This window comes from Varanus komodoensis, unplaced genomic scaffold (assembly GCF_004798865.1).
Source record: "Varanus komodoensis strain SLA01 unplaced genomic scaffold, ASM479886v1 scaffold52, whole genome shotgun sequence".
NCBI classification, from domain to species: domain Eukaryota; kingdom Metazoa; phylum Chordata; class Lepidosauria; order Squamata; family Varanidae; genus Varanus; species Varanus komodoensis.
Window position 1 is genome coordinate 5383060 of NW_025336114.1, and position 13655 is coordinate 5396714.

The window sequence follows — 13655 nt, forward strand, 5'->3', positions numbered from 1 at the left end:
TGGTGCAGTTAAGGTGGTGTGTGCATGTATGAGCTGTTTCAAAACAAATGCTGAAGTCTCTGTTCCTGGCTCCAACACCTTGTGTATTAGGATGAATCCAAGGACCACAATATCCCGAATGTACATTGCTGTCACTCTTGGAGTTTTACAAATCTGTGGCTTGGTCATGGTTCATCCTCTGTCCTGACCAGTTCTTGAACTGTGCCTTGTGAAGCTTCCTCAACTGTCCTTTGAATACAAGAAGATGCAACAAATAGTTGCTTTGTTTTATTTGGTTCTTATACTGTGCTTTAAGAGCTCCTGGGCAGTGATGTCCACAAAAAACAGCTTGTGGGCAGAGGGAGAGGTGGGAAAGCAATGTTAAGAGCACTGCTTTACTGTCTGTAGCTTTGAGCCTAGTCTTCACCCACCAGGCTTTATGCCAGTGTTTGGTGCTTGGGGAGGACAGGCTTTTGTTATGTAACATGATGGGTATGTCCTGCATATTGTACCCAGACACAGGTGGCCTTATGAAAGCATATAGGCTTTCATAATGAAGCTCTTAAGCTTGGAGTTTGGACCATTCTTTTTCTCACACTCACATCTGATCCTGTGCTTCGTTCAGGGAGCCTAACGTGATCAGTAGCATACATAGCACAGCAATATTTGGCTTTCATGGAGAAGGCATTTCCCAATGAGCTGTATTGCTGACTGGAACTTTGAGTTTCTTCCCTGAAGTTTAACACTCTTGGTTCACTGGGAAACTTTGGGCCGGCCGCTGTTGCTCAGCCCACCCTACCTCACAGGGTTGCTGTTGTGAGGATAAGATTGAAAGATGAAGGATAATTATGTAAACTGTCTTGAGTTCCTTGGAAGGAAAAAAAGGCAGGATATCAGTATAATAAACCCATTAAAAATGAACTGGCTGTTCCTCCCACTCATCTACATACAACGGAACAGAAGAAGAAAGCTGATTCTCTTGTACAGTTTCCGCTGTAGATTTGGTTCAGTGCTCCAAGCCACTATTGTCTATGAAACTGATAGGGCGACTACGGCAATGTAGTCGTCATGCTTTGAAAGGTCTATCTGTCCCCATGAGTCTTATGATCATTCAACAGCACAGAGACTGTTTCAGCTATAGACACTATCAAAACACTCTGTAATCGCAGGGATGGCACTGTATTATTTTTAAACAGAATCAGAGTTAGGCACCTGGTGAATAGATATTGTAGCGAATTCTTAATGTGACAGATGATTATTGCCAACAGAGAGAGCATGTGGAGCCATGCATGTAGAGCCAGTCAAGGTGGATGCACCATCAACCAAGACAGTATTGCATAAGGGGCTTTCACACTGGTTTTTCCCATTCACCCAGTGTGTCTTTCATGTTGTAGATATTGGATCTATTATTCAAAGTACCTGAGTGCTTGGAATGAATAATGTTTTACAACATTATTCATTCATGATAGCTACTCCTTTGCAGCTAGGTTTATGGATTGCCAGTTCTGTGGTGTGGCCTGCTCCCACTGTGGGGTACACAAGAAGCAGAAATTTTTTCAGGTGAATGACTCCTCTCTTTTTGTTTCGTTGTAGTCGGGGCAGTTCAATGAAGATATGATCCCAACAGTGGGCTTCAATATGAGGAAGATCACCAAGGGAAATGTTACTATAAAGGTAAGATGCAAAGTGTTTCTTCGAAGCCAGCTGCTTAATTTGCAACATAGTGCTAGAGAGAAGCTTAAGAAGTTAAGGAGATTCAGGGAGATTAATGGAACTGAGTTCACATTACTTTTATATAATCTCACACAGACTTTCAGGTGCCAAGAGCATTTGGGGTACTCAAATTGGTTTTTATGAAAGTGAATTAAGAACTTGAATTATGGGATGGTGGGCAGAGAATGTCATGGCTCAGCTACATTTTTAGAAGGCATCATTTTACTAAAATTTGCAGGCAGGCAGAGTGGGGCTTCCTACTTTCTCCTCAGAATTTGAGTGTGAACTATAATCTTCTGTTAATTTGCATGTTTTTAAGTGGTGTGCTTCATTTTGCAAAACTGTTAGTAAACCACCTTAGAGATATTAAATCTAAAGGCTGGTTAAGGAAAAGCATAAGATGCTCCAGAATAACTATTTTGGGTAGTCAGACTATTGATGCAGGGGTTTCTGGATGACCATTCTCTGACTGAAGCTGGATAGTCTAGTTCTTCTGTAGATTGACTGGAGGATTATCACAACTGTTCATTAGAAATCCAGAAAGGAGTTGTCCAAATAGTGTAGTGGCAAATACTGCTTAATCAGCATCTCTAATGACACCCACAGACAGTTCAACTTCCTTAGTTCCATTTAAGTGCTTAAGTATAAGTTCTGTTGCTTGATTTTTTGTACAAACTCTAGTAGATTTTTATTCACAATAATAATTGGATTATACAAGCACTTTGTAACTTTTGTGAAAGTGAGATTGCTTTTGTGGCAGGGAAGTTTAAGCACTGCAGGTCAGAAACTTAAGGGCTCTTTGGCGGTTCATGGTTTCCCTTCGGATTGTTTCCTCAGCTACAGAAGATTGTGGGCTATGGCGGGAGAGTGGCCTTTAACTGAGAAGTGGGACTGTGTAGGAGAGCAGAGCATGGAGAGAAATGTGAGTCAAGAGGAAGGAGTGCTTAGGTTTGCAAGTTCTGACATCCAACTTCTAATCTTCATTTCTCCCCTCTCCCCACAGCTTTGGGACATTGGAGGCCAACCTCGTTTTCGCAGCATGTGGGAGAGGTACTGCCGTGGAGTCAGTGCCATTGTGTAAGTAATTTTGGATGGGTTCTCAGTCTCAAGTCTCCAAATTGCCGTACAGAGCCAGTGATGCATGTTGGAGATGCATTGGCTTGTGACCCTGTTGGGTGCTCATTGCTCTTGGGTGCAGAGGAAGAGCAATCCAGAATGTTTCAGTTGCCCCTTGATGACTTTGAGATGGGGGGGGTAATACCAGAGACATAGAAACTTCTCTTCATGCCTATTGACCAGTTTGCATATGCTACTTCTTGTTACCGAGTAAAGGTAACTTGCTGAGACATTATGAGTGGCTACCAGCCATGATGACTATACCATATTTTTCTGTGTATAAGATGCTACATGAGAGCGTCTTATAAATGGAAAAGTACAGTATATTACTTCAGCTTTGGAAACTGTTCCCACTTGCGGAGGAAAACTAGTAGAAGGGTGCTTTTGCCCTTGAGTGTGATTGTGGGCTTACCACAGTCAGCTGGTTGACCACTGCTGCATCAGAATGTTGGACTAAAGGAGGCCTTTGGTCCGATTCAATGTGGTTCTTCTGTTCTGATTGATCCCCCATCTGAAAGTGCCTTTCAGAGATCCCAAGCAGGTCTTTCCTAAGCCTGCATCGTAAAGTTATGTGATTAGAGATAGCAGTGACTTAATCATATACCTTCTGTATGTAGGGCATTCCTTTGCTGCTGAGTTTTGGCCCTTCTCTGTATAAACTTCCCATCTATTGCTGCTTACATGCCTCCTTGCAAACAAGGTTTTTCATCTCAATTTCAAGACATTATTGAATATGTTGAGTGGTTACGGAGGATTAGAGTGTCCCCCTTGAGGCTTCCTCAACTACCAGACTTTGGCCTTGTAATCCTATAAGAACCAACCCCTAAAAAATCTCTGCAGTCTGTTAGTGATGCATTTCTTTCTTCCCTCTTGGACCAGGGACAGTTGCCAGTGGGACTGTTCTCTTCACATTCTGTATCAAATGTCTTGTCTGAGTTACAATTGGTTTCACTTCTATGCTGAAGTCAAATTCCTTTATACCAGGGGTGTGTTAGGAATGGATGCCCTGAAATTCTTATGATTCTTCACCATTGGCTATGCTGGCCAGGGTTGATGGAAGCTGTAGGCCATGCAAGATGGACATTCCTGCTTTATAAGTTGTAGAATGACATACTGAATCTCTATTGGATGTTAGACCTCTCCTTTTTTTTGAACTGTGTGAATACCCATACTGAGAGGTTCCAGCATACTCGAATAACCATTGGATGGCCATTCTTATTTGCATCCTAGGTCACACACAAGATGCTGCTTTTACATCAGGCCACTTTTACACAAAGGGGCACTTGTCAAATATGTTAAGAGGCATGGAAGGCAGCATGAGGAAGTTTCTTCAGGCTCCTGTTTAGTTCAGACCACAGGGCAAGGCCCTTATTGACAGCTGCAGATGTGCCATGTTGTTGCTGAAAGATCTCTTGTCCTTGCTGAGGCATTAGTGGCTGTTAGTGCTACTTTTCTTGAAATGCTCTGTATTGCTTTGAGGTACCTGGTACGGATGGACGGAACATCCTCCAGCTGTTCTGCTGCTTTCTAGAGAATGAAAGCAGCCTCTTCTGTTCATCCTCCCTCTAGCTGAAAACAGAAGAAGGCAAAGTTTTAATGCAGTGAGTCTCTCACAGCCTCCCCTTTCCCTGCCCATCGTTTGAGAATCGCTGCAGGTTTGGCAGAGCACTTTATCCTTCACCGCCAGCATCATCATTAAAACTAGTTAGGAAAATAAAGGGAGCCTAGACCAGGTTGCTGAAAAGTGGTCCATTAAATGGTATAGTTTTCAGGGGTGATTTGTAGATTGCACCAGCTTATTAGCCTGCTTGTTGAATACATCTGGCCCTGGTCAAAACAGCCTTGATCTCCATGGTTAGAAAACAAGAATTTACTGCAGTGCAAAGTATAGATCTTGATTGTTCTTGCACTGTACCACCTGAATGGAGATCATGGATCAGTTTGAGAACTTCTGCCAGAGCCAAAAGTTATCTCTGCAAAGGTACCACCAAAGGAAGAACTTGGGATTCGGTAAGAAGCTGCCCTGTACCAGATCAGATTTGTCCTTTTTGTCCAGTATTACCTACTTCAGAGGCAGGTGATCTAGCGTTTCAGATTTTTTGGGCTATAACTCTCAGAAGCACCAACTTTATTGGCTGGAGCTAATAGTAGTTTCTTCATCTTTCATATGGTGGTCACTGCTTGAAATCTTTTTGTTTCCTTATCCTATCCAAACAGAAATGGTTTCTTTTGCTTGCTTTCTATCAATTGGCAGAAGCTGGAATTTGGGAGAGAGCTAGCTCTAGATTGCTGGCACTCAGTCTCAGTAAGGCAGATGTGTGACCTTGTGTGTGCTCATTCACAAAATTAGGATGAGGAGAATGCTGTAGTCTGCAGTCCTTGTCTGAGTTCAGAGCCACAGGAAGAATCTCACGTCTCTTCCTTTAGAGCCAACTTTAGTGGGTGTAGAGAGAGAAGAGGGGGTGGCAACAGAGGAGATAGTCCCACCCACTTCCAGTGCTGGCCCTGCTCACTGCTTGTGTATACCCCTTCCCCAGTAGAGTACCACCAAAGGTAAAAGGTAGAGATATATAAGAATCTAATAGGTGGATGGATATTGAAAGAATTTTCACAATGTGGCCCTGCAAATTCTAGTTGGCCAGTACTGCCCTGTTGCCAGCCTGCTGTGCCACTAGTTGAGTCGCATGCCATCAGTTCCCATGACATCAGCTCTTTAGACATGTGGACTTCTGCTTGCTGTTCCAGCAGTTCTCAGCTGGCTTGTGATGACCATTGATGACCTTAAGGAAAATATCTTGCTCCAGTCAGAGAAGTATTTCCTCACAGACTTTGAATTATGCCGATGCCAGTGAAATCTGTGCTAAAGATCCCTTATTCACTGCCTTAAGGCTTTCTAGGTGAACTTAGCCTGGCACATTTTGCCTTATGAATCTTTTCAAACAGATGCCACTTGCCTGGGGTGAATCAAGTTCCCGTTGTGGAACCAGCAGTTAGATTCGCTGAAATGTTGCATTGCCCACAAACTTCCCAGAGTTTTGTGTGGGGAGGGATGAGCATAGATCTGTAAAAGGGGTGAGTAAGGATTGCCTTTCAAGAGGGGCACCAGAATGTAGAATGTAGCAGAGAGCAGAAGGCAAAGCTCTGTTGTTTTCTATGGCAGCCTAGGTTCTTCATCATGGTCTCTGTGTATCCCATAAATGGGTGCTGTGCCCGCACAGTGCCTGCATTTGGGAAGATTCTCTCAGTTCATTAGAATTGTTGGTGGGAACCCCACCTACACACATGCACGCACGCACGCACACACACACACAGCTAGGGTTCCCACCCTCTCATCAGTCTGCTTTCAACCACCACTCACTGTGTCTTGGGTTTCAGATTGCAGCTATATCAAATAGTTCAATCTAACATCATGCAAGCACAGGTGCACCCATGAAGCAGGACTTCTTTGTCCTCTCCTGCATCTGTAGCCTTCACTGCAGTCTTCTCTGGAGGGCTTCCCTACTCACTAGAGCAGATTTGAAGGATAGGGGAGGCCTGCATGGAGAGGAGAAATCCATTCTTTCAGCAGTGTTACTTCTGCTGATGGAATGGCACTGTTGGAGACAACTTTCTCTTGTAGAATCAAGTAACTCAGACAAAATCTTCCCATTGCTCCATGCCCAGTGCCTCCAGTTCCCTTCCCAATATTATTAGACTCTTTGAATTTGAACATGTATTGGCAGTTGGTCAGTAAAATTATAGAAATCAGCCTGACGTCACAAATCTTTCCATTCTCTGCAGTCCTCTGTGAGAATTGTTCCTCTTCTGGTGCCCTGATGAGAACTGTGAGCACCATTTAAAAATGTCCTACGATATGAGACGGGAAGTAGCAACAAAGGGTGATTGACGTAATTCAGGTTAGTGGGGTAGAGTCAGTGGATTAGACTCCAGTGAACACTCCAAGGAAGCCATTTTGTTTCCTGGGCCCTGGTCAAATCTGTATAGTATTACATTTACCCCTTCTGTGGTTTGGTCTGCTTCCTGTAGTTCCACCAGTCACCTCTTGTGCTTTGTTGTTAAGTGTGCTTGTTTCATTCTAGGTACATGGTAGACGCTGCAGACCAGGAGAAGATTGAAGCCTCGAAGAATGAACTTCATAACCTGCTTGATAAACCACAACTCCAGGGCATCCCGGTAAGTTGAACCACTTGTGGCAAGACCCAGCGATGTGGCTCAGGCAGGATGAGCAACTGCGTCTCTTCTCCCTCCTGCCCCCAAATGCAATAGGTCAGCTAGATCTTGAGAGGTAAGGCTAAAATTGTGCAGTAGATGTAGTGTTTCATTTTTGTCAAATCCACAGGTTGGGAGACTGAGTTGGGGAAAACAAGACAATTCTTGCATTAAGCTGTCTTGATCGATATTTGCCATTTTCAGTATTTGGCAGACTCCAAATCCTTCATTTTAGTAGGATTATGCTCTTTCACAAAACAAATGTAGTGCTAGACATCTGCTGTTGATGGAGCCTACTGCAGTATTGCCTGAAAGTTTAAAAATTGAGCAGTGCTTCGTCTGTGGTTTACTTTTCAAAAGAAAACTATTTCCTATTTACTGACGAACAGCGAGTTTGGGCAAGATTTTGTTCAATTGCTAAGGTGGTGGTAGATGCCGTGGGAATGCATTAAAGTTTAATCCCAGATGCCCTCCATGATTGTATAAATATGCATGTGCACGAGAGAGAGCAGGGGTGGGAGGGCTTAAATTATTTTGCTTTGAATGAGTGTACACATCTGGCATTCAGATTCAAATGCACTTTGCTTACTCAAGGATTTTTATCACAACTGCTCTGACATTTTAGAGGTCTGTGATTTTTAATATTTGTGTTTGATTAATTTTGTTAGTCCTACTGCTAGCTGTAAACTTTTGTGCCTGTCATTGCACCACCAGAAAACAACAGATTACTCATTCTGGTGGATTATTCTCCTATCTCCTTGTGACCTGTGCTGGGCTGATTGTGTTGGGAATGTCTGATCTGCTGGGTTTTCCATGATGGAGCATTGCCTTGACCCTTTCCTTTTGCCATTCTCTGCTAATATGGAAAAGTTTTTACCACTTGCTGTGCAAATGACAAGATATCAATGGGACTGGGCAAGCAGTCTTCAATTCAGTGTATTCAAAAGGAGCATTGGGCCACTTTAGCTTGCCTTGCCAGCTCTTCCTTTCCCAGTACATATCCAAGCAGCTGCTAAAAGTGGAGAGGATAGATAGCTTCCTTTCTGCAGTAGTTCTGGAACAAAAAAGGCGGGCTTAAAGATCTTTACTTACTGAAGTGTGCTTTGTTTACTTACCTGAGGCTGACTGACAGGAAAAGCAAGGAAGTACCAGTGTCTTCTGCATGTAGCTTGGACTAGAACTGTGAGGTTGCATTGGGGCAAACAGCTATATTCCTGCTGTAAAGCCTTATTCCTTTCCAGAAGTTTGCATGTTCGCTTGCTCGTTTGCGCGCGCGCGCGCGCGCGCTCTCTCTCTCTCTCTCTCTCTCTCACGCAGAGGGAGAGACTGTTGGCTTCAACCCCCACAACATGCCTTTGCCCCCTGCCCCTGCAGTCTTCCATATGTTGGAGGAATAGCTTCAGCAGGGGCTTCCAGCAAGGTTGTGTGGGTACTTTCTGTTACTTCTGTGGGCTCCCTGCAGGATCTAGACCCCTGGAAAATCAAGGTTCTAAATCACTCAGGGAGCCAAAACAAGTAAGAGAAGCTTGCCCACCCCACTGGAATTAATTCTTCCAAAACAGAGGGCTCTGATGAATGATGAGGACTCAAGAGAGGGGGAGGTACAGCCAGTGGACTCATCTGTGTTCTTTCTCTCATGCACTTTGGACTTCTTGGGGGGTGACCTGAGTAGGGCTATTGAGGGGGCTCTGTATGTGGGATTCAAGTGACAAGTCTGGGACATATCAGCTGCAAGTATTTAATACTAAATGGACTCCAGAGTTTCTTCATTGTGAAATGGGAAAATGCCTGCTGCTGGTGATCTCTCTACATCTTCTATTCTATATAATATATGCTGCAGCTAAGGTTTACAAAGGTAATTCTTCATGTTTGTTAGCAGATGAGAGATATCTAAGAACAGACGACAAGATAAATAATTAACAACCCCATGCAGGTAAAAACACTCAGATGTCAAGGCTCCTGTAATTTCCACTCTACTGGTGTCCTCCCTGGGTTTCCCTAGCTCTTAGAAACATGATAGGTGCTTTGAAGAATCCCTGTGTCTTGAAAGTGTTTCTTGCTCAGATAGACAGAAGTCCTCCCATATTACTGAGTTCAGAGAGTATTAAAAACATAGGTGTGTAGGTTTTGCCCTGCTTAGCCAAAGGAGCTGCCCAAGACAGTTCCAGAAGTACATAGTCACTTGTGTATTAAGCTAAGATGTCTGCCCTCTTTGCTTTGCTAGGTCCTAGTTCTTGGGAACAAGCGAGATCTGCCTGGTGCCTTGGATGAGAAGGAGCTTATTGAGAAGATGTAAGTATTTGTTGTTGCAAGTGAGTTGTGCAGGTATCTCTCTCTTCTTGGCTTCAACTTTTCAAGCATGGGTCATTGCTGAGCTTGCCTGAGGCAGTTACATTGCAGTGAGGAACTGTTTTTTGTTTTGTTTAATTAAACATATGTTCACCCACTCGATCCCCAGCCATTGTGCAAAGCTTGATAGGATTAGGTTTTGTAATGATGTTGCATGGTTTCTGTTTTGTTGCATGGTCTTGCCTGGGATTATGTTAGGTGATCCATCCTTGCTGGTGAGTAGTAGTATAGGGTCCCTAGTTGCTTAGGAGGCAAACTGAGGATATTACCATCTACTGGCAGTCTCCCATCTCCAATTCCATCCTTGCTGTCATGAATGTCTAGAGTGTCCTCCCCACACACACACAAGATAAGGAGATGAAATGCAAGAATCAGAAATGTCATCCTTGATGACAGTTTGCTGCAATATATTTGGTCACCAGCTTGGTGTATTTGCATAGAAATTCCGCAGATGGACTGTACCTTTTAATTTTTTGCAGCTATTTGGCCATGGTGACAGTCCTTGCTGTATGCATGGATACATGTGTGACTAAATAGCTAATAGCTAGACCGTGGGCCTATGATTTTATTCACAAAATTCATGTCTGCAAAATGCCACAGGGCTTTTTACTGAATTTGTTGTGTTAATGATTGGACTTGGGTGGTGGAGTCTTGGAGCTTATCCATACAATCTTCACTGTAGCAAAAATGCAAAGAGATGAGGAAAGCCTGGACTTGGCAATAGGTGTGAGTTTCCTTCTTGAGCCTTACATGGCATGGACCACATGGTGGCGCCAGAGGCAGGCCTGTATTTTCCTGGTTCATTCTGGAACTGCAAGGATGATGTGGAACAGGGGCATTTTATCACTATCACGTGTTAAAAGGTGACAGTAATTCAAATTCAAAAAGCAACAGTTGGTTCAAGGAGGCAGGGAGAGTCAGAAGAGTAGATTTTTACATCAGTTCTGTTAGTGAAGCTTTGAGAGGGACCAGGATGACTTTCTATTGCTCTGTTTATAATGTAGAAACAACAAAGGGGTTTGTTTGTTTATAAGATGGATACCCTGCCCTTTTCTTCTCCTGCAAGGTAACCAAGGCAGCTTACACAATTCTTCTCTCTATTTTAACCTCAGAATAGCCCTGAGAAGTAGGTTGGACTGAATGACTGGCCCAGTAAGCTTCATGGCCAAATGGAGACTTAGAACCATAATTTCCCAAGTTCCAGTCCAACACTCTAACCCCTGTGCCACACCATCTTTTTCTGCATCCTGCAGTGGTAATTCCCCTTGTTCTATCAACAGGAGTTTCACCATGGTTGGCTGCCCTTGCTGGTCAGCAGAGTGGCTACACATCACACCCTGCCCTCCCTTCCCCTCCTGTTTGTCCTATTCTCTGTGTGCAGCACCTTCCCCAGGGATGTCTAATCTCTTGTGCTTCTTTTGTCCCTGCAGGAATCTTTCTGCTATCCAGGACCGAGAGATCTGTTGCTATTCAATCTCTTGCAAAGAAAAGGACAACATTGGTAAGTGAAGAAAGGAAAAGGGGACTGACATGGTCAGAATGTTTCACAACTAGAAGGGTAAGAGTGGGACTGGGAGTTCAGTGTACAATAATACCAAGACTTTTCCTGAGGACATCCTACCAGGGCCAGTTCTAGTGGGATGGAGGCAAAGTGGGTGGCAAATAACACCCTGGTAGACAGAAAAACTGGAGGCTGGGCAAGACTTGCATGCTGTAAAGGCATGTCTAGGCTGCAGTTTTATGAGTCACAGATCTTTCCCTGGAAAGAGCCAGTGAGCTGACAGGCTTTGGAGCATGTCCAGCCAATTAGGATGTTGGAGCAATTAGAGGTCTGACAGCCCTTCTGCTTCAGGGTCCTTATTTGCTGTTCCCCAAAGCAGCATTTGATTGGCTCAGTACTTCTTAGACACCAGAACACCTTGGGGCAGGTAGTGGCTTTGCCACGATGTTACCACAGTGAGCCGAAACATTTGAGCCATGGAGCTGATCTTATAAGAGCACTGCATGTCCCTGGGGCATGTCCACTTGATATGTCACTGAGTGGGGCAAGAAGGTTCTTGTAGGCTGAGGGGTGGAGAAATAGCTCCTTTGCAGGTAAGAGTCATTCCTTTCAGGAGACTAGGGGTTTGGGCAGTAGCATTGCAGGACAGGATCATGAACTCAGCCTGATCATTGGAGGAACCACCTGTGCCTCTCTCCGAGTTGCGGGTTTTCTTAATGTCTAGCTGAGCAGGAGACAGCTTGGCGCATGTTGCTTTCTCTTTGACGGTCTCTCTTGGATTATATCTTGTCTTTGACAGACATCACCTTACAGTGGCTTATCCAGCATTCAAAGTCCCGGCGAAGCTGAGAGCCCGTTGGCTGCCTCTTGGATTGGGAAGATGCCATTGTAAAAGCCCCAGCGCACCTCCTCCTTCCTTCCCCCATCTCCTGCTCTGTCCATCCCTCTCTCCCGCCTCTCTTTCCCTAGATGGGTATTTTTAGGGGACCCTGGACTCCTCTTCTGCTGAGATTGAACTCCTGTTTTTATTGTAAAGAAACTGTCTGCCCCCCTCTTTCCTTGCTCCTTACTCTGGTTTTGGCACTGTTCTGTTGTCGTCAGTGTGTGTACAGTATATATATATATGTATATATATTTTAATTTTTTAATTTAAGCAATTTCGCTGTTACTAAATGGGGCCTGTGGGCTGTCGAAGGGACAGCAACAAATGGAAGAGGCAGTGAAGTACCAGACACAGTGTTAGCCATGTCGCACGCAGCTCAGGACAGCGGAGACCTTTCTACAGGGGAGAAGAGCATGGTTTTGGGTGGTATCCTCCCTGCAAGAGACCGTCTTCCTTCCACCTCTGGCACCTTAATTTGCCCTCCATGATGGAATCTGACGCCCTCTAGTGAGTCTGCTTCCTGCTTTGCTGCCCTAAGCTGTACAGCAATATGGGTGGGAGATGAGTCCCTGGGGAAAGCTTCCTAGAGCAGACTGTTCCCTTTTGAGTCCTCTGGTCTAAAACCTGTGAGGAGGCCTCACAGGTGTTGTGATTCAGTTTCAGCCCCTGCTCCCGCTGCTGCCACCCTGCACAAATCCATACCTGGTGGACGTCATGTGTGCTCTCCCGTTGCAGGCCGGTATATTAGCACTTCACCCAGGGCAGGAGGTTTCTGCAGGGATGGGATCAGCACCTGAGGAGGTGTAGATGGTTCAGAATGTGCATGCTTCCTGATCATTCAAAAAGGCAGAATCTAGACCAAGAGTTCCAGAATTGCACCAAAGAGACCAGACCTGGAGGTTCACGGTGACCTTGTTCCTGGGCCATCCATAGAAACAGACTCTTCTGCTTAGAGCAGTTTATGCCCAGGTTCCCTTCCAAGTCTTTGGGTGGGCAGAACATAGATCTTGGGATGCTCACCTCAAATCCTAGACCCCAGTGAAGTGGATTTGAAAGCGGAGGAAATGGGAAGTGTGCTTTTTTCCAGTTTGCAGGTTTTTCTACAGGCCACAGACCAGTGACTAGGAGCAAGAGCCGTTCCTTGGCCTGCTAGGCTAGGGACCTCTCACCCCGTCCTCCATGAGTTCAGAAACAAGTATACAACACCTGCTGTCCCCCTCACCAAGCTTAACGTGTGACGCTTTGGTTGTGGCATTAAGCAAGTGAGCAGCGGAAGAGAGGGGTCCTCATTTTCTCATTCCCGCACATATGACTGTCTACGAGACAATTGTGCATTGCAGTCTGCTGTCCTATATGGTGCTTGAGTTTTCTAGCTAAAGTCTGCAGTGGGCCATGGGTGGCCATTCCTGTCTAGGAAGGATAATCCAGATCGGCACAGCTGGCTACTGTCCTGTATTGGTATCTGCTTACCTCGGGAATTGTGGCAGCTACAGCAGAAGGGGCTTCTAGGAAGGATTGTATGTCTTCGTGTCAGGCCCCCTTGCCTCTTTGTTAAGGGCAACCAACTGCAGGCCTCAAGCAGCTAGGTCTTCCCCATCCCATTTAAACTATGGGTAGGCGGGAGACTGCAGTGCTTGGCCCAGCCTGGCCCTATCCTGCACAGAGCTGCTCCCATTAGGGGGTTGGGCTTTCTAACTGCATCTTTTTTCCCCTCCTCTGTTCTCATTTTCACAGAATTGCACAAGGAGATATTTTACTTTTTTATTTAATGAATTGTAAAGTGTCATTTATTCCTTTTTTAAATATATTTTTGGCTCATTTTTGACCTTCTTTGTTGGGAAATGAATCTTGTAACAGTACATTTTTTGCCTCCTAATAACAATAAATTAACAATTTTGTGTTGGT

At 44.7% G+C, this 13655-nt stretch overlaps 1 protein-coding gene across 1 annotated transcript in view; it reads left to right on the top strand.

Moving 5' to 3' along the window:
* The window catches only part of ARL8A (ADP ribosylation factor like GTPase 8A), a 35866-nt gene extending 22211 nt beyond the window's left edge, over nucleotides 1-13655 (top strand). Inside the window, exons 2-7 of the mRNA XM_044447504.1 lie at nucleotides 1573-1653; nucleotides 2696-2769; nucleotides 6888-6981; nucleotides 9242-9309; nucleotides 10797-10867; nucleotides 11667-13655. Coding sequence (XP_044303439.1) covers nucleotides 1573-1653; nucleotides 2696-2769; nucleotides 6888-6981; nucleotides 9242-9309; nucleotides 10797-10867; nucleotides 11667-11716 — 438 coding nt within the window. The 3' untranslated portion in view covers nucleotides 11717-13655. The remainder of the gene's footprint in view (nucleotides 1-1572; nucleotides 1654-2695; nucleotides 2770-6887; nucleotides 6982-9241; nucleotides 9310-10796; nucleotides 10868-11666) is intronic.